This window comes from Miniopterus natalensis, chromosome 10, assembly GCF_054644295.1.
Source record: "Miniopterus natalensis isolate mMinNat1 chromosome 10, mMinNat1.hap1, whole genome shotgun sequence".
Lineage (NCBI taxonomy): Eukaryota > Metazoa > Chordata > Mammalia > Chiroptera > Miniopteridae > Miniopterus > Miniopterus natalensis.
The window spans coordinates 44,130,175-44,149,713 of NC_142090.1; the positions used below are offsets into that span (position 1 = coordinate 44,130,175).

The following is a 19,539-nucleotide window of genomic DNA, read 5'->3' on the forward strand; positions in this document are numbered from 1 at the left end:
TCCTGGATGAGGATTAAATAAAAAAGATTTTCATGTAAAATCAAATCAGTTATTCAAATTCTTTAAAACAAGCCAAATTCAACATATCTTTAGGACAAATTCAGCCCATGAGCTACCACTTGGACTCTATAAAGCAAAACATTTTATTTTAAAAAGAATAAAATGTTATTCTTTGGATAAAAATAATATATTCCATACCTTAAGCCATCTAAGAATAAGGAACAAAATGTAACCTTTTCAATAATGAATCTCAGTTCAGGGTCACCCCTGCAGGAAGCCTGAAGTAAGTTCTCCACCTCTGGGCAGCCTATGTGCATTCTACCTGGACGCTTGGCCACTGTGCTGGAAGATGATGAATGTGCTAGGACTGTCATCCTGGTTGGGCGTGCTGCTTCAGTCATGTTCCTGGGGTAGGCACAGCACCCTTCTTACAAACAGAAAGGTGTAGCCCACACTGCCAGCTCCACTATGAATAGTAGTTTTCCTCTCCTTTCTCCACAAGCTGTTTTTGTTTTCCACTGTCACTGTTTCAGGCTCAACAAAAATACAAAGCTCATATTTGTTGTATTCTGTCAGTCCTTTGGGCCATCCCCTACACTCATTCTCTCACTCTTCTTTCTTCTCCCTTACTAACAATTTTTATTAAGATTTCCAACAGAGCCCAGCCGGGCATGGCTCAGTGGTTGAGCGTCGACCTAGGATCCAGGTGATCAGGGTTTGATTCCCAGTCAAGGCACATGCGCCGTTTGCAGGCTCGATCCCCAGTTGGGGGCGTGCAGGAGGCAGCCAATCAATGACTCTCATCACAGATGTTTCTATCTCTCTCCCTCTCCTTTCCTCTCTCTGAAATCAATAAAGATATATTTTAAAATAAAATAAAATACAATGTATGTTTTAAAAACAAAAACAGATTTCCAACAGATTTTGTCTTTTATATTCTCAGAATTGAAAACATTCTTCTTGTCCCATCAGGTATCAACAAATCCACCATTTCTGCTATTAAGACTCCAGTAGTTCCTCTTGGGGGCTTGTTCTGATGGTTAGCATGCACAACTGACTGCTCCTGTATAAGGTTCTTCCCTGTGCATTATGGCAAATCTCACTGATCTCCCACTTCAAAGACATATAAATACAAACTAAGAGCTGCATTACCTTAAAAGGAAGACTACCATGTTTAAGAAGTATACAAATGTTACAAAAGACTTTAAAATGTACAAGTAAACACAGAATACAGGAGTACCAACATGAAATAGATCTCCACACAACACTGAAGCATGAATGACATTCAGAGCATAGGGAAAGCCAAGGTTATAAGGTTCATTCACAGTGATTCTGTTGCACTGTAGTATTCAAGAAACAGGGTTAATATAAAGATGCTAGTTCTAGAAAGAAGAAACTACTTAAAAAAAAAAAAAAAAGCTCTACATTAAGGTCATTAAAGAGAAATTAGGAGATAAGGAAAGTCTGAGGAGCCCGAAAGAAAGCTAGAAATAGAGATGTATCACAAAAGACCTATAGGAAAGAGTATGTTATTAAAAAAGAAGTAACTGTGCTCTACTTGATTATGCATTTGACTCCTATTTCTAATATAATTCCATGGGGATATTTTCTTTTAAACAATTTCTATACCACAAAAAGGCTACCCATAACCATGGTCCTATTTTAATTAATCTATTGTTTCAGCTACTACAAGTTTTTTACTTAATAAGGCTATTATTATAATAACTTAGTAAGGTTATTAATATTACCTCTGATAGGTTTTTTTTTTCAGAAGGGCAAGGAAAAAAGAAGTAAACTAAAGCAAGGTTTAATATTCCCTCACTGCAAATAATGTATCTAAACAAGAAGGAGATACTCTAAAAAGCTAAGTAAATTTCTGGAATCAATAGTAATACAATCTTAGGCATATCACATTTTCTGTAAAGGTAAAACATGTATGCAAAACAAAGATTTTCATATTGTACTGATAGGTAAAATTCTTTAAAATTTCAGGAAACATATGCAGGACAAAGTGATACTATATTACTCTTTGGAAGAAATAACATAAAATATGTAAACTATGATACATATAAAATGGAACATCAAGACTCTTGTATGAAAAAAAAAGACTCTTGGATGACTTTTCTCCCCTAGTCTCCAGACATTAATGGTTGCTGACAACTTTGAGGGAAGACAACGCAAGGGTGAAATGGTACAGTTTAGAGGGGCTGGAAGACGATATCATGAAACCAAATAATCTGCCAGTGTAGGCAGAAATGTTAATTTAGCTTGTTTAAAAGGTAATACTGACACTTACAATCAACCACCAGTGATATGTATTCAATCCAAAAAGTACTTCTTTTTCCCTCCCCACTATGTTACTCATCTAAGAACACTTGTAGCTCTTGTAAGATGATTCCCACTGAAAAAAATTCAAATTATAGTGAAAGTAATCTAGTTCATTAAGTGACCATCTCTAAAAAGCAAAAGTAAAGAGGAATATTACCACAGTGAGGGGATATTTTATTAACCTGGCATTATAAAAAGTTGTTTTTATCATGTGTTCAAATACAACTATAGGACTTAAAATTTTTACTTAGATTACTTTCTTTTAAATGCAAATTAAGCTCTTGGAAAAGTTTATGTTCATTCATAATAAAGGAAAAGAATCATTATCATAATGCTACTTTCCTAACAACTGGTAAAATTACATTATTATAATCTTTAATTAACTCAGTTATTTAAAGGCATGCATGCAATCTCTAAGTCAGAGCTTCAAAGGAAAATAATAATTATGAAACAAAGAAACCCATTTTACCTTAGTTCTTCAATTTGTGAAATCCATTTAAGGTAAGCGAGATGCCGTTCAATCTCTTCAATTTGGTTAATCATGGCCCCAAGATCTTCCATCCAGGGCTGTGCGGTCAGCAAATGTTTATTAATGGAACTGAAGAGATGAGTCTCTTGCTCCAGAAACTGGTTAAGACATTGCTTTGATTCTTCTGCATTTTTTAAGGCATTCTGAATTCTTTTAGGGATTTCTGATGAAATTGTAAGTACCTGATCATACCAAAACCAAAGAAACCAGCAGCAGTCAGATAAAATTTATATAACATTTTTTATTAGTTCATTACCTTCAAAATACATGTTTGTTCTAATAGAATTGAAAATTGTCAATTAAAAGCTTCAAAAGAAAGATCTGATTTTTGCAGCCTGTACCAACCAAACCTATGTTGGAAGAGGTGTATCACAATGGCTCCCTGTAAGCATCTATGGATCTGCCTTCAAGAAGCTCAGTACTTTCAAGAGAATCCAGCCATATGGAAGAACAATTACAAATATTAGGCATCAGTACAATATAAAAAACATTATAGGAGAATTACAATTTAATCAATAATAGGGACAGACATAAATAAGACATAGCATCTGCCCTCAAAGCTCAGTATGAAAGAAAGATGTAAGCAAATATTTCAACAGTGGATTGATGAAATGAAAGAGATGCTAGGTGCAATGGTATACTAGGGTAGTGCTTCCCAAACCTGAATGTACAGAAGAATTACCTAGAGATCTTGTTACAATGCCAATTCAGACTCAGTGGGTCTGAAGTAGGGACTGATATTCTGCCTTTTTAACAAGCTCTACACTTTGAGTAGCAAAGTTTTGGGGTACAAGGCAATTGTGCTTGCATGGCTCATGCAGAGAACTTTGCAGGATGGGTAGGAATTTTTTAGGGAATTATGGAAGGAAAGGGCATTCCAGACAGAGGAACAGCACAGTCATGATCCAAGAACAGCAAAGATCTGACTAGGGCACAGAATACAGTTCAAAGAAACAGGGAGAGAAGATGAGCGATGAAACTAAATAGGTAGGGAGAGACCAAATCACAGGTAGCATTTTGTGCCTCAGAAGAATATGGGCTTTTTCCATTAAGAGTTTTTAATAAGGGAATAATGCAGTTAGATTTATTACTTTAAAAGGTAAGGTGATGAGCAATTATGTTTATTCTCCTATTATTTATAATAATAAAAACAGAGAGCAGCAAAACTGTCCACCAACAAGGGCCTGGTTAAATAAGTTATCTATATATAACCATATTTGAATATCATAAAACCATTTAAAAACATAGATCTTTATTGATAGGAAAACAAATCCTATATTACATTAATCATAAAAAGTTAAGATACACATATTTCAAGTATATATCTGCTTGCGTATACATAAAAGATTTTAAGTATATAACTATATTTTATAATATTTGCTTTATTTACAAAATAAATTATAAAATTTCTGGAACAGAAAAAAAAGTTACTGTAGCAGTATGAAGAGTATATAAGATGGGCAAACTACCATCAAATGCCAGAGAGAATGCAGTCCTAAAATGAGGTGGTAGAAGCAGGGGTGAGAACGAGGGTATGGACACTGGAGATGTTAAGGAAGCAAAACTCAGATGTCTTGATGAAGGGGGAAGAGTAAAGATAAGGAGCAATCTAGGAAGGCTCCTAGGTTTCAGGCCTGATTGACAGGTACCATTTTCCAAGACAGGGAAGCATTTTAAGAGATGGATCAGTAGTTTTGGACATGCTGAATTTAAGGTTCAATTAAGGACTTCAGCAAAAACTTCCACTGTCATCAGGGAAATAAGCCTAATTCCGGTGAACCACAGAGCAAATGGAAAATTAGGAAGTGGAGACAGATACAAAGTAAGACAACTTTATGAAGAAGCCTAAAAGTAAAAGGAAGGGACTAAACACCTACTAAAAGATGAGGAGATGCAGGTTTGTTAGTTTAGATTTTAAGGAAAGATCTGGATATGTCCATATGCTGAGAGGGCAGGACTGGCTGAGGAACAAAGGATAAAATTATAAAAGAGTGAAGCAAGTTCACAGAGCTGGCAGGTAGGATCAGGGCACAGGGACTGTCTTTCATTGATCCTCTGCTGAATTAAGAAGGAGGAATGGTGCCCTGGTTGAGTGTTGTCCCATGCATGGAACAGTCGCTGGTTCGATTCTTGGTCAGGGCACATACCCAGGTTGCGGATTCAATTCCAAGTCAGGAGGTAACTGATTGATGTTTCCCTCTCACATCGATGTTTCTCTCTCTCTCTCTCTCTCTCTCTCCATCTCCCTTTCTCTCTCTCTAAAATCAATAAAGACATATTAAAAAAAAAAAGAAGTAGAGATGGTGTCAAGTCAGATTGTGGAATTTGGGGTAGACTGTTCAACAGATTCATGCTAAAGGCCTCAATTTTTTGTTTGGGAAAAGGACAGAATGGCCAGGTGGGATAGGTGTCTTGGGGAGAATTTGGAAGAACAGCTGAGGGGAGTAGCAGAGGAGCCAACCTTCCCATGGAAAGACAACCAGGTGGAACAGAAGACCACACATTTGGGCTAGCATCCCTCCACCCAGCTATGTGATTTCCTCCAGAAGAGCCCACACGACTTGCCTGCAGGAGTGCAAAGGACAGGACTGGGCTAAACATAGAGCTTAGCAATAATGAGGCGAAAGACAAGAAGATGAAGAGGCCTAAGGTGCTAGGGATGAGAAAACATAAGACGGCTGACAACCTGGAGCTAACACACCAATATACCCACGCAATTTACTTAACCCTATTTAGTACTTACACAATACAAATCTCATCTTTGACAGACACACTGTTGCAAGTAGAGGCACCCATTTATTTTTTTTAAGATTACAATCATGGGGATTTAAAAAAAATTATTTTAAGTAATATGTTCACTGTAAAAAAAAAAGTCTTGCCCAGCCAGGTGTGGCTCAGCGGTTGAGCGTCGACCTAGGATCCAGGCAATCGGGGTTCGATTCCCGGTCAGGGCACATGCCCGGGTTGTGGGCTCAATCAATGACTTTCTCATCATTGATGTTTCCATCTCTCCCTCTCCTTTCCTCTCTCTGAAATCAATTAAGATATATTAAAAAAAAAAAAAAAAAAGTCTTGAAAATACAGAAAGATATAAAGAAAATACATCATTTGTTAAAACCATACAGAAATAACCATTATAATGTTATACTTATTTCCATATTTTTTCTCCCTATTAGTGTATATATAAAAAATGTGGAATGATGGTGTTACATTTTTTTATACCATGAAATTATTTACTTGTAAAAGCACATTAAAAGTCATTGTTTGAAAAGCTACTTAAAATGTTAGCCATCATTGTTTCCAAGACATAAATCATATCAGTAGAAACTATGTCTTCTATATATTTTGTTAATTACCTAGCATATTGTAAGTCCTTAAAACTCATTAAACAGTTTTAAATAATTAGGCTATTTGTCATAATCTATATCCTCAAAATTCCCTACATAATAATGGTTATGTTTATGTTAATTATAATGAGTATACTACTGATATTATTTCAGTGAGTTTTAATACTTGCCTGTTCTTCTAACTGCATTTTGCTTTCTGTAATCTGTTCTATGAGTTTATCAAGTTTCTTTAAAGATTTAAGGTCAGTTCCAACTTCCTTTTCTATAAATGCAGACACATAGGAAGAAAGATCACCATTATCTGCACCTTCACGGACTTGTTCATTTCCAACAAGAGCTGCAATATTTATGTCACCTAAAATGAAAGAAAAACAATTAATCAATACCAGCAAGTACTTTAGAGTTAAAAGAAATACAAAAGATATACACTATACCTACCTTCAAAAGTTAATAGGTTAAAGAAAACATGATCTATATATGGTAGATGATAATAGACACACACACAAATACATATACACACAAAAATACCCAAATGAATATATATAGCATGTATACATGTATATGCATATATGCATTATATATATTCATTTAGATATTTTTGTGTATACACAAAAATATATATATTTTGTGTGTTTCACTCACACAGAAATACCCAAATGAATAGCTATAAAGCAATCTATAGATCAAGTATTACAAAGTGCTTAAGAGCTAAGGAAATTCCTCACCTTGAAAGAGAAATTCCTAAAGTCCTAGTAACCACAGGTTTCCATAGATGTTGGCAAGACAATGCAGTTAAAGATATTGAACTTTCCTAAAGACCTTATTTCTTAACAATCTATTTTATTACTGGCGGGGGGAAAGGTCAAATCTGATTTATTGGTGTAGTGTTTATTAAATTAGTAATATGTTTTCAAAATCTGTAAAGAACCAGATGGTATGGTCTAAATAATACCAAAGGAGGGCTCTGTTTTCAAGACGTTAAAAAAGAAAAAAAAATAGTATTGAAAGATTTCAAGTATATGAAAAAAATTTGAAAGAGTGGCCAATGAGTAAAAATTCATCCTTATATATGAGTTAAAAAGTCTTAAAACCTTCAGATGTCAATGGATGATCAAGATATTCATGTCAGGAACAGAAAAAAAGTTTCAAAAGGAAATCTGAGAGAAAACACAAATTAAGAGGGAAAACTCAAAGTGGCTGATGAATCCACTAACATGTACAGTCCAACATGAGATTCTTTCCATGGCAAATAAACCAGTCTTGGACTAATTCACACTGGACTTATTATTTTCTAATCCTCACCCAAGGACAAGCTTAGAGAGAGGAAGGGGGAGAAAGAGAGAGAAACATCAATGAGAGAGAGAAACATCAATTGGTTGCCTTCCATATGTGCCACCACCAGGGATCAAACCAGCAACCCAGGTATGTGTCCTGACCAGGAATGAAACCAGCAATCTTTCAGTGCACAGGACGAGCCACTCCAGCTGGGCAACAATGGACTTATTAAATGTGGCAAAAACTGGTGATTTGGGAGCCATTTTTAGAGAAGAGTGGTAGCAGAGGCAACACTTACTGGCTTTTGGTAGCTTTGCTCTCATCCCATTTAGCATATGATATTTCCCAGAGTACACTCCTTATAATAATTTGCCATTTTTACTTAAATAAAACCCTTAAGAAAACAAATTTCTAATAAACACATAATCCATTGCAAAGGAATTAAATTACTTTCCATTGTCCTAAATTTGTGGACTAACAGCACTGCTCCTCTTTTCCAGAGTATCTCTAGCTATATATTTGCTGACCATCTTTGCCAGGGTAGCTTTCTGAATATGCCCTGAACCCCAAAGAAACCTGAAGACTCACAGCAGCTTCTCAGCAAAGAAGGTAAGAATGACATGACCCATAGTTGACTGCCATATCTTTCTCCTTCCACTCCACCCCAGTGTGCTAAGATAAACTATTTCCCTTTGAAGTATTTGTTTCCATGTGTAAGCTATCCCCTTTTGGTTACTTATGGTTTGCTTCTTCCTGGAAAAGTTTAGAAAACCCGAATTTAGGGTCAAACCTGGTATAATGGTAACTCCATTTCACTGTGCAGTCCATTAATTCCCTGATATTAAATATGCTCAACTCTACTCAGTCCACAACGTGAATTATTCCATACACAGGGCCTAACCTCCCTAGATTTGAGTAGAACCTAGGAATTACAAATGAAAACAAAAACAAGATAATACAAGAATTTAGACTGATCTCCAAATAAAAATAAATGCTATAAAATGAGGCCCCAGAGAAAGCGAGAGTGGGCTTCCTAGAAACCAAACATTACAATAAACGTGAACATATAGTGCATTTCTTGACTTCAGGTTTGCCTGAAGGATTTGGTCCTCTCTAAACAAATTATTCATGGTGAGTCTACGAACAAATTAAAAGCATGATTGAACTCGCATATATTTAGAAACAAGGACTATAACAATTTCTTTAAAAAAAAAAAAAAAAAGGTGTGTGTATGAGAGACAAAGTTGAGGGACAATACAGCGCCTCCTGGGGAGCAGTACTGGTTGGACTTCACCTCTTTCACTTGTTATTTCTTGGAGTTGCCCTTGTAGAACTTGGCTCTTTACCAAAAATGAAGTTTTAAGAAAGCAGCAATAAGAGAAAAGCAATAGGTTATAATCAGCCTCATTACAAAACTGTCACTTCTGATAAAATAAAAATATGAATAAAGATGTGCCTAAAGTGAAAATGTAACTATCATATATTGTTTGATTATTTATGTAAAGATTAACAAAAATATATACCTGTGTGTTTAGTATTGGGTATGTTCCTTTCCTCAAACCCCCCACCAAAATAAATTTTCCTTTGTTTTATTCAACATATAAGAATTGAAAGCCTGTTCATATGCTATGAGAACCAGTAGACCACTAGTTGGTAGAGGCAAAACTAGCATAAGTCTATGCCTCAACTTCCCAACTATAAATTATAACATTTTCCCAGTCTACACTTAAAGGTTGTAAATGGGGCTGAAATCCATGTTTCTGACTCTCAGCCCAATATTTTTATTTTCTTCTCCTTCAAATATGAGCACAACTGGCTGGTCCACATCAAACTTTATTAGTACAAAAAAAATCTATTGTTATATACAGGAGTCACAGTGTCTTCTTTTTACAATTTATCTTAAGCCCGGCCAGTGTTGCTCAGCAGTTAAGCACTGACCCATGAACCTGGAGGTCACAGTTTGATTCCCATTCAGGGCACCTGTCCCGGGTTGCAGGCTCGATCCCCAGTAGGGGGCGTGTAGGGGGCAGCCAATCAATGATTCTCTCTCATCATTGATGTTTCTCTCTCTCTCCCTCTCCCTGAAATCAATAAAAACATATTAAAAAAAATTTATCTGAAATAAAACAAGTGAGTTATATGGTATATCTGCAGACACAGGTAGGGCTATGTGCAGAGGGAATATCTGTGAATGCTAAGATTGCTGTAGCTTAGGGAGTAAATTCTATCTTCACTTAAAAATTTTTTTAATTTTTTAACCATTTAAATGCAGCATAGAACATTCTTAGTCAAATGATATTCTTCAAAATAACACAGTGATTTGGCGGTTTTTATGTCTCTCCTTTCTCTTTTTTGTAAAGAACACTACTAATTGCAAAGAAGTTGGCCAAGCCAAAGGAGGGACAAGGACAAAGTCTACAGTCTGTGTCAAACATTTCATTAACATGACAGCTCAACAGGCATCAACTCCCAGGCATCTGAATGGGGCAAAGGTGGAAAAGGGATGGGTTTAACTGAAAGATATGGGGTACTCTCACATCCTTTAAGGAAAAGGAGCTGAGTTGTGGCAGCTTTGATTTGTCAAGTGCTATGGACTACCTAGAGCTTTCTTTCTGATGCAGATTATATTAGCTCCTAAAGCTAACATAGTAACATGGGCACCTCTTATTTCCAGACTATTTGCCATAATATGAAGAACCAAAAACCCTCTTGATAGAATGGCTGTTACATGCTTTTCCTTTCCTCCCCCCAAAAATTTCACTTCAAAAGCCCCTAAAGATTCCTTGATTTCCAAAAGACTGCCATGCTTAGCAATGAGCTAAGTAAAATGGCGAATGTCCCCATCCCTGAGATATGCTCCTGTGCTTAGTAGGAAATGGAGGTATTAACCTTTTCCCTCTTCTTTGTCCAGCCCAAGATCCAGGAACCAAGTTATCCATCGTGTTCTTCTCAGATCGATTTTTTTTTTTTAATATATCTTTATTGATTTCAGAGAGAGGAAAAGAGAGGGAGAGAGAGGGAGAGAAACATCAATGATGAGAGTCATTGATCAGCCGCCTCCTGCACGCCCCGACTGGGGATCAGCCCACAACCCGGGCATGTGCCCTGACCGGGAATCGAACCTTCATCGGCTGGATCCTGGGTTGACGATCAACCGCTGAGCCACATCCGGCCAGGCTCAGATCAAATTTTAAGTGCAAATTCACTGGTCAGGTACAACTAAACAATTGATTCCTCTGAACCCAATCAAGGTGTTGGTCATCTCTCCTAGATCATTAGCCCCTCCAAATTCCTGATGCTTAGTAAGTTGGTGCTTCATTAAAATAAAAGGCAATTATGAATCCAGGACGATGGGCAGACTGCATTGAACCCACACAAGTGCCTCTACTAGGTAGGGGTCAGGAAGTATTCTTCTCTAAGTCATCCCATATTTTATCATTTTAAAACGACAAAAATATGTGTATAATGATAATCAGTATTTGACATTATGCAAGCATACGGTACAAGGAAAAAAATCACTTCATCTAAAAGACCTTTCTTGGATGCAGACCCTATAGGGCTGAGTTTGGAGAGACAGCTTGGTAGACAGTGCTAAGGTCTATGGAGTCTGCTTACTTTTCTCCTCCACGTTCTTCCTTTCATCACCACTTTCAAAGCAGCACTAGAAGAAGAACAGGTGTGACAAAGACATTAAGCCTAAAGTGATAAATGGAACTCATTGAAGGTTCCCAGAGGACACCCACTGGAGGACAGCAAGGTCCCAAATCCCTTCCCCTGGGGCCTTCCTGAGCGGCCAGAGCTGTCTGATGCAGGTTCCAAAAAAGCCACCTCCCTGAGGCCATCACTGCCACCTCCCCAGGACCGCAGGAGTTAACTTGCCCAGCCGCATGGGCTCCCCCACCAGAGGGAAACGTCATCTCACAGGGATCGCCATAGCCACCGCACTGAAACTACCTCCCCTGGGAGGTCTGTGCACCTCACCAGACTGCAAGGGCCACCTCCCCCAGGCCACGAGAACCACGTCCTCAAGCCGGCCGCCAGGGCCACCTCACTCAATCTCCCCTGGTCTAGATATGTGCCACCTCACTGGGCCACCAGTGTCCCCTTCCCGGGCCACCAGGGCCGCCTCACCGGGGCTGCCGACCCCTCGCCGATCTGGCCGGCCGGAAGCATCCCGCCTTCACGCGAGTCCTCTGCTCCAAGAGCAGCCAGCGTGGCCCGTGGAGTCCGGCTCCGCCAGCCGCTAGCCCTCCGCTCAGTCTCGCGGACAGCGCGAAGCGTCACAGCTACTTCCTCCCGTCTCTTTGGTTTCTTCCTCTTCTCCCAGAGAGGGCCTGTCCGCGCAGCCGCCGGCCCTGTGCGGTGGCGCCCCCTGCCCGCAGGGCGCCAGTCGGCCTCTCAGGAAGAGGGCCCCGCCCCGGAGGCTCACGGGAGAAAGGGGGACAGTCCTTCCTAACCTTTGTGAAACCTCCTCCGCCACGCTGGAGCCCTTAATGATGGAGCTTGAAAGTATCCTCTCCTCCACGCCATAAATTCAATATGAATCATTTCAGTTTATATTTTAAATGTCATTTCAGATGTTCTGAGAGTGTGAGGGGGCTTGTTGACTAGCTTTAATGTAATTTGCTTGGGCTGTTTAATGGGGGCATTTCCAATGTCATTATCGCTGGATCTTTCTTTTAAGGCCGATCAGATTCAACTAGAGATGTCCTGGGAGCTGAGTGGAGGAAAAGGACTCAGCATCTAATATGCGCTTTACCCAGTACAGAGACCGCCAGAACCTGCGCTTTGCCGGAGAGAAGGAACAGGAGTCACCTGGCAGCTAGAGACAGGGAGAGGACCCAGGGCTTTGACAACTTCAGAAACAACACGGAGACATAAATGGGGGGGGGGGGGGGGGAGCAACCCTTAGAGGAAACAGAAACCGTTCAGTGAGGAGAAACCTTTTTTAAAAAATTATATGTAGCCCTGGCTGGTGTGGCTCAGTTGGCTGCGCATCGTCCCATGCACCAGGAGGTGGCTGGTTGGATTCCCGGTGGCGGCACTTGCCGGGGTTTCAGGCTCGATCCCCGGTGGGCGGCGTGGGGGAGGCAGCCCCATCGATGTTTCTCTCTCCCTCTCCCTTCTTCTCTCTCTAAAATCAATAACATGCTTTTAAAAATTATCTGCCTGTACAATCAATATCCTGAGCTGTGACAATAAGCCATAAAACAGTAACAGATTATTGTTTAAAAAAACATTTAGAGGCTTCGAGGGGAAGATCCTCCGAGACGGGCGGCGGCGGCGGCGCGAATCCTCCGAGCGCTGGAGCGGGCGGGGCAGCTGGAAGCGGCGGCTGCAGGCGGGGGAGCGGCAGCGCCCGCGCGGGCTTCCGGCACCGGGTCTTTTTGAGATGACGCCTGGGACTCCCTCCACCCGTGTTTATCAGACTCCTCCCGAGGCCAGGCCCGGGTGCCGCACGGAAGCGGCAGACTCGGCCTCCCTTCCAGGAGCGCCCGGCCTAGGACGCCGCCGCCGCCGCTTCCCGGAGCCCCGGCGAGGCGGAGACGAGCTCGCGCAGCGGGCACCCGCCCGGGCTCCGGGCGCCCTGAACCCTGCTTATCTATGAAATGCAGTGCACGCACCAGCTGGCCCTATTTCCCGCATGCACGGTGACCCTTCTGTTATTTAAAGATGTAAAAAATGCTGGAGACTTGAGAAAAAAGGCCATGGAAGGTACCATTGATGGTTCATTAATTAGCCCTACGGTGATCATCCGTCCATTTCAGGTACTTGTGGCAGCAAACAAAGCAGTTACCTCTACAAACTGGGAAAAATGAAGACAAGAACTCTGTCTACTGAAATTATTTTCAACCTCTCCCCAAATAACAATATTTCAGAGGCTTTGAAAAAATTCGATATTTCAGCAAGTGATACTTCAGTTCTAATTGTTTACATTGAAGATGGAGAAAAACAAATAGATCAAGAAGACCTAATATCTCAGGTAGAAGGTCCTCAAGTTTCTCTGAAAAACCTTCCTGAAATAACACATATTACAGAAGTCAAAAAGATATATAAACTATCTTCACAAGAAGAAAGTATTGGGACATTATTGGATGCTGTCATTTGTAGAATGTCAACAAAAGATGTTTTGTGAGCCCAGCCGGCGTGGCTCAGCAGTTGAGCATCGACCTACGATCCAGGAGATGGAGGTTCAATTCCCAGTCAGGGCACATGCCCGGGTTGCGGGCTCCAGCAAGGGGGCGTGCAGGAGGCAGCCGTTCGGTGACTCTCATCATTGATGTTTCTTTCTCTCTCTCCCTCTCCCTTCCTTTCTCTGAAATCAATAAAATGTATATTTAAAATACATATATATATAAAGAGGTTTTGCAAAATGATAGAAATAGTAAACATTTTCAACATTTATAAAAAAAATATTTAGAGGTAAAAATATGATAGCAAAAATGAAAAATTGAATAAACAAGTTGGAAGATAGGAAATATCTTAGGGGGTGGGGAAGCAGAAGGACAAAGAAATGAAAATAATAGAGAAAAATAATAATAAATTTGAGGACCACTGCGGGGGGTAGAAAATCTGAGAAATAAAGAGTTCCAAAAGAAAAAACCAACAAGGTTTAGAGAAGTGATCATCAACAAAATAATACAAGAAAAATTTTCCAAACTAGAAGTCATGAGTTTCTAGACTGAAAGGGTCCACCAAGTGTCCAGCACAATGAATAAAAGGTGACTAACCCCAAGGTGCATTTATTGTGAAACTGCAGAACACTGAGGGCAAAGAGACAACCCTAAGCTTTCAGAGAGAAAAACACAGGATCAAGACTCAGGATACTTTTCAATTTCTCAACAGTCACAAAGAAAGCTAGAAATCATGGGAGCAATTCTATCAAATTTCAAAAAGAATTTTATTTCAAACTGGAATTTTTTGCTTAATTACTAGTAAACTACCAATCAAATGTGTGTAAAAAATAAAGGTATGTTCAGTCATTCAAAATCTCAAAAAAATTTTCGTTTCATTTATTTCTCCTTTTTTCAGGAAGCTACTGGGGGTTGTGCTCCACTAAAATGAAGGACTAAGTGAAGAAAACATAGGCTATAGGAAACAGAAGATACAACCCAGGAGAAAAATGGAGTGACACCCTGACAACTGTGGGCTACACATACATAGACTGGTGAAGGTCAGAAGGCTCCAGGAGAGATTCCTTTAGAAACATTAAACTGATACAATACCCCCTCTATATCAATCTCTGGGGAGAGAGATTTAAACAATCATTAAGAAGTTGGGCTTGGCTTAGTGATGAATAATAAACCAAAATAAGAAAATTACTAACTGCAAGAAAAACAAAAAGCTGAGGAGAAATAATCATGGTATACAGTACCATTTTGCCCAAGATGCGAGTAGTTATAATATAGTAAAAACAAATCTATTTTTTAAAAAAGTACAGTATAGCCTGGCCAGGCGTGGCTCAGCAGTTGAGCATCGACCTAGGATCCCGGAGATCGAGGTTTGATTCCCGGTCAGGCCACATGCCCGGTTTGTGTGCTTGATCCCCAGTGTGGGGCATGCAGGAGGCAGCCAATCAATGATTCTCTCATCATTGATGTTTCTGTCTCTCTCTCTTCCTCTTCCTTCCTCTCTCTCTGAGATCAATAAAGATATATTTTCTAAAAAATACAGTATAACTATATTAGGCAGATAAAGGGATGGGAGGTGTGGTGTGGTGGGGGAAGGGATGGGGAAAGGAAGAAGAGCTAAATCCCTATTTTTCATTAAGTGAAGTCAATAGATAATACCTAAGAGTGAAAAACCAAGAAATAGCAATACAATATGAGTATTTTACATAGAGAAATGAAAATAAATATCAAAATAACCAGTTGAAAGATGAAATGACTTCCTTTGAGGAGAGGAAAGTAGGTAAGAGGAAGAGTGGGAGACAAAATCTCTGCTGTTCCATTGCAAAACTTACAGGGTTTCTACATAATTATGTGAATCTAAATCACAAACATGTAAAACTCTGATAAAAATAAAATTAAAGAAGAAAAAAGATTGCTTTAAACTCTAATTTTTCCTTCTGTAGAATTCACTTTCTGGTAAAGGAAACAACCATGAAAATAAGTAATTTAAAATTGGGCGCAGTAGGTTCAACAAGAGATACATTTGCAATGATTGAGGGAGCACAGAAAACTATTAACTACACTCTGGGAAGTGAAAGGAGGCATCTAAGATGGATAAAATACTGGGCAATAATAAGGATGAAACAAGAGAAATTGTGTGTGCTAGACACTTAGCATTTCATAGTCTGGTGTGGAGGTAAAAGCAGGATCCAAAATATTATATATAATATACACGTTATGATGTAATTTTAAAGTCAAGGAGAACATTAAACTGTTAAATATTTGCCTTGGTGAGTTTGGCTCAGTGGTTAGAGTGTTGGCCCATGGACTGAAGGGTTGCAGGTTCGATTTCCAGTCAAGGGCCACGTTGCAGGCTCATTCCCTGGACCTGTTGGGGTACATGCGGAAGGCAACCAATACATGTCATCGATGTTTCTCTCTCTCTCTCCCTCCTCCCTCCCCTCCACTCTCTAAAAGAATCAATGGGAAAAATATCCTTGGGTGAGGAATAAAAATAATAATAACAAATTGTTAGATGTTTATTAAAGGGAGCTGAAATAGGAATACTTCTGTATTATTTTAACTTTAAAAGCCAATAAAGAGCTGCCATTTTGAAAAACAGAAAACTAAAACTGCATGTTTCACTTGGACCTTGCCTAAGGTAGTTTAGGCTGAAATGCAAAAAGGACAAGTTCTGACCATGGACCCAACTATTGGGAAGAAATGTGAACGCTTTTCCTCCACACTCATTTTATGAGGAGTTGGGCCAAAATCTCAGAGAAGATACTTTTTAAAATATACAAAAACTAAAAGTTTAGGATTTTTACTGTGTGGCTGAGATAAAAATATTTGCAGTTGCTGTCATTAGGACATTAACCTATGAATTAACCATAGCCCAAGGACCTGTGATTGTACACATATTAGAAATAGAAAACTATCTTAGGTACTTAATTGAAATGAATAATCTAGGTGGTATAGAATCCTACCAGTCTGAGTGAATTATCTCTGTTCGGTTAGCCAGGTCCCTACATGTAAACCCAGATTTTAAGAACAAGTCTACAGCTGCTATGTAAAATAGTATGGGGGTTGCACAAAAAATTAAAAATAGAATTACCATATGATATAGCAATTGCACTTCTTGGTATATACACACAAAAAAAATTGAAAGCAAGGTCTCCAAGAGATATAGATATACCCTATGAACACTGCTATGAACATGCAGCATTACTCACAATAGCCAAAAGATAGAAGCAAGCCTAGTGATATCGGGCATACTAAATGTGGTATATACATATAAGGGAATATTATTCAGCCTTAAAAAAAAGGAAATTCTGACACATGCTATAGTGTGGATGAATGTTAAGGACATTATGCTAAGTGAAGCCAGTCACGAACATATACTGATTCCACTTAAATGAGTTACCTAGAATTTTAAAATTCATAGAGACCAAAAGTAGAATGGTGATTGCCAGGGGCTAGGAGGAGGAAGTTATCAGTATAGAATTTCAGTTTTCAAAACGAAGAGTTTGAGAGGACGGTCATGATGGTTGCACAACAATATGAATGTGCTCAATACCACTGAACTATATATATACTTAAAAATGGTTAAAATGGTAAATTTTATGTTATGTGTATTTTAACACAATTAAAAAAAAACAAGTCTAGCAAAAATATAAGTGCGTCTAGTAATATGGATTTTTCACTCAGGATTGAAGTTTGGCAAAACATAAAATGTGCAAAAGCTATCTGAAGATAGGATTTGGTTTAGAAACGTGTGCTACTGGAAGAGCATGGGAAGAGTAATGAATTTTATTTTTCTTTACACAGAGCGCAAACTTGCTATGGTCAGGTTTCTTAAGGGGATCCTATTGGGGAGCCGTGAAGCATGCAGGTAAATCGAAGAAGTGGAAAAATGGTGCTCTTGGATCTGTTGCATTCGAAGGAATTATATACATAGAACAATAGGGACCCTAATGGGATTCTCTATTACGAATCTCTAATGTGATTCACTATTAACTGCGTGGTGGAAGGTAACAAAAAAGGGCCATAACTGTATAGAAGAAACACTTATCAGAATGCAACTAACATTCCTAAGGCAAGCGCTGCTTTAGAAGTCGTCTAAAGGACTCTTTGGTGCCTGTAAAATCACTTCTTGCCCTCTCCAAAGCCCAGGTGCCACCGCCTGGGAAGCTCCTGGAGTGAACGGGCCACGGTGAGCTCCCTACCCCGCAGCTGGGAAGGCCAAGGGGTGCAGCTGCAACGCGTCGAGACTGGCCGCTGGGGGCGCGTAAAGGCGGGAAGTGGGCGGGGCCTCTCCCTCCCGGGGCAGGTGGGCGGGGACCACGGCTAAAGGCGGGCTCCACCCCGGGGAGGGGCCGGCTGGCAGCCGCGCGTCCCTGCGCCGCACGTGTGCGAGCCCGGCCGCCGGCTAGTCCACACGAGCTCTGCGGGCCCCAGGCGCGGACAGCGGTGCTTATGTCTGGCCGCCCTTGCAGCTGGCTCTTCCGAGTGACCCTCGCCGCTGCCGCCCTCCTGCGCCCGGAGCAGCGAACCGGCCCCCTCGCCGCTCGGCCCGCGCCGCGCCCGCACTCCCCGGCCCCAGGTAAGTGCGCGGCCTCCCTGCAGCCGCCCGGGCTCCGCCGCCAGCCCTCGGCCCGGCCCGGTGCCCCGGCTCCCAGGTCCCGCCCGAAGGGGCGGTGCAGTCTGGGAAGGTGTCCCATCCGTGTTCTGAGCCCACGGCGCGCCCGCGTAGCCTCCATTATGGGTCGTACCCGCGGGAGCGCGGCGGGAGCCGGGCGGGACCAGCGCTTCGTTGGTGCCAGCCCCGCCCCCCATTGCCGGGGCAGGTCCTCTGGGAACGCTGCGCCCTCCTTCCTCCCCGCGGCGCTGTCAGGCCGAAGATCCCATTCCCATTCCTTTCTTCGCCCCAGACGCTCCCTAAACTCTTCTCCCTCCCGGAAGAGAAAACTGGCGTTTATCCCGAAACCTTTTACAGCTCCGGTACGTCGCTGGGCCATTCGGCTACAGCGTCCATTCCACGTGTTTTCTCCTCGTACTCCTAACCCATCACTACTTATTGTGAGGCGTCTATATGCCAGGTGACTGCTTGTTTTATAGACGTTTCCCAGAAGTAGGAGCGAACAGGTTGGGAACCAGGAGTGTTTTCTCGAGCCCTCTGCCGTGTTGGTGTTTAACGAGTGGATGGAGGACGTGCTGCTGTGCATGTTGAAACTCATCCGTACTGAGCCCTTACCGCCAGCCCCGCACTGAGTGGTTTAAAAGTACGTCTTCGTTGCATGGGTTTTAGCGCCTGCCAAGGAGTAAAGTTTGGAGTCTAGTTTTTCAAATATTTGGTCCCGTTGTCAGACCACTTTTTTTTTTTCCATTCCGGAAATATCTATAGGATTACCAAGGGCTTTTGTTTCAAGTCCCTAATCATCTGTGAGACAGGCATGCCGCATCCTTTGGCCTCCGGATGCCTTGACAGTGGAGGGATCTGTCAAATATCCAACAGTACACTCATACTGAAAAGGGGATGGATAGGAAATGATTTTGTTCAGTCATTAGGCAAGTAGCCAACACTCAGTATTTATTAACTTAATAACTCCTCCTGAACATATTTTTTTATAGAGGCTGGGCAGTACAGGTATTAATAAAGCATAGCTTTGCCCCTAAATAGGAGAGAGAAACAATAACCCAGCTGGGCTTACTTTTGACTAAGTTTGCTCCAACCTCAGTCCTTTACAGGCACCTCCTTGGAGATGCTTCACTAAAGAGCACCCTTCTTTCTCTCATTCCCCTTACTCAGCTTTATTTATAGCTCTTATGTTTGCATGTTTTTAAATTATTTTATTATTCTATATATCCTTAAGTAAAGGTAAGCTCAATCAGGGCAGGAAAATTTCCCTTTTTCCACAGTGCCTAAAATAGTGCCAGACACATAAGAGGT

The 19,539-nt window shown here is 40.7% G+C and overlaps 3 protein-coding genes and 1 pseudogene across 4 annotated transcripts in view; 3 read left to right on the top strand and 1 right to left on the bottom strand.

Moving 5' to 3' along the window:
- EFCAB10 (EF-hand calcium binding domain 10) overlaps positions 1–8,083 on the top strand; it is a 36,492-nt gene extending 28,409 nt beyond the window's left edge. The window contains exon 4 of the mRNA XM_087821100.1: positions 7,980–8,083. Coding sequence (XP_087677226.1) covers positions 7,980–8,031 — 52 coding nt within the window. The 3' untranslated portion in view covers positions 8,032–8,083. The remainder of the gene's footprint in view (positions 1–7,979) is intronic.
- Positions 1–11,709, bottom strand: part of RINT1 (RAD50 interactor 1) — a 29,796-nt gene extending 18,087 nt beyond the window's left edge. Inside the window, exons 1-4 of one of the 2 annotated variants that reach the window (XM_016204758.2) lie at positions 11,611–11,709; positions 11,095–11,140; positions 6,375–6,559; positions 2,798–3,039 (exon numbers count right to left, since the gene is read on the bottom strand). In XM_016204758.2, the coding sequence (XP_016060244.2) occupies positions 2,798–3,039; positions 6,375–6,559; positions 11,095–11,140; positions 11,611–11,652 (515 nt within the window). In that variant the 5' untranslated portion in view covers positions 11,653–11,709. Of the gene's footprint in view, positions 1–2,797; positions 3,040–6,374; positions 6,560–10,368; positions 10,429–11,094; positions 11,141–11,610 lie in introns of those variants that run through there. The other variant, XM_087821099.1, reaches the window with a different exon arrangement.
- A 1,312-nt stretch (positions 11,710–13,021) lies between these two features.
- LOC107530833 (EKC/KEOPS complex subunit TPRKB pseudogene) lies at positions 13,022–13,766 on the top strand (annotated as a pseudogene).
- Positions 13,767–18,013: 4,247 nt separating this feature from the next.
- The window catches only part of PUS7 (pseudouridine synthase 7), a 73,856-nt gene continuing 72,330 nt past the window's right edge, over positions 18,014–19,539 (top strand). Inside the window, exon 1 of the mRNA XM_087821101.1 lies at positions 18,014–18,192. Within this exon, the coding sequence (XP_087677227.1) occupies positions 18,066–18,192 (127 nt within the window). The 5' untranslated portion in view covers positions 18,014–18,065. The remainder of the gene's footprint in view (positions 18,193–19,539) is intronic.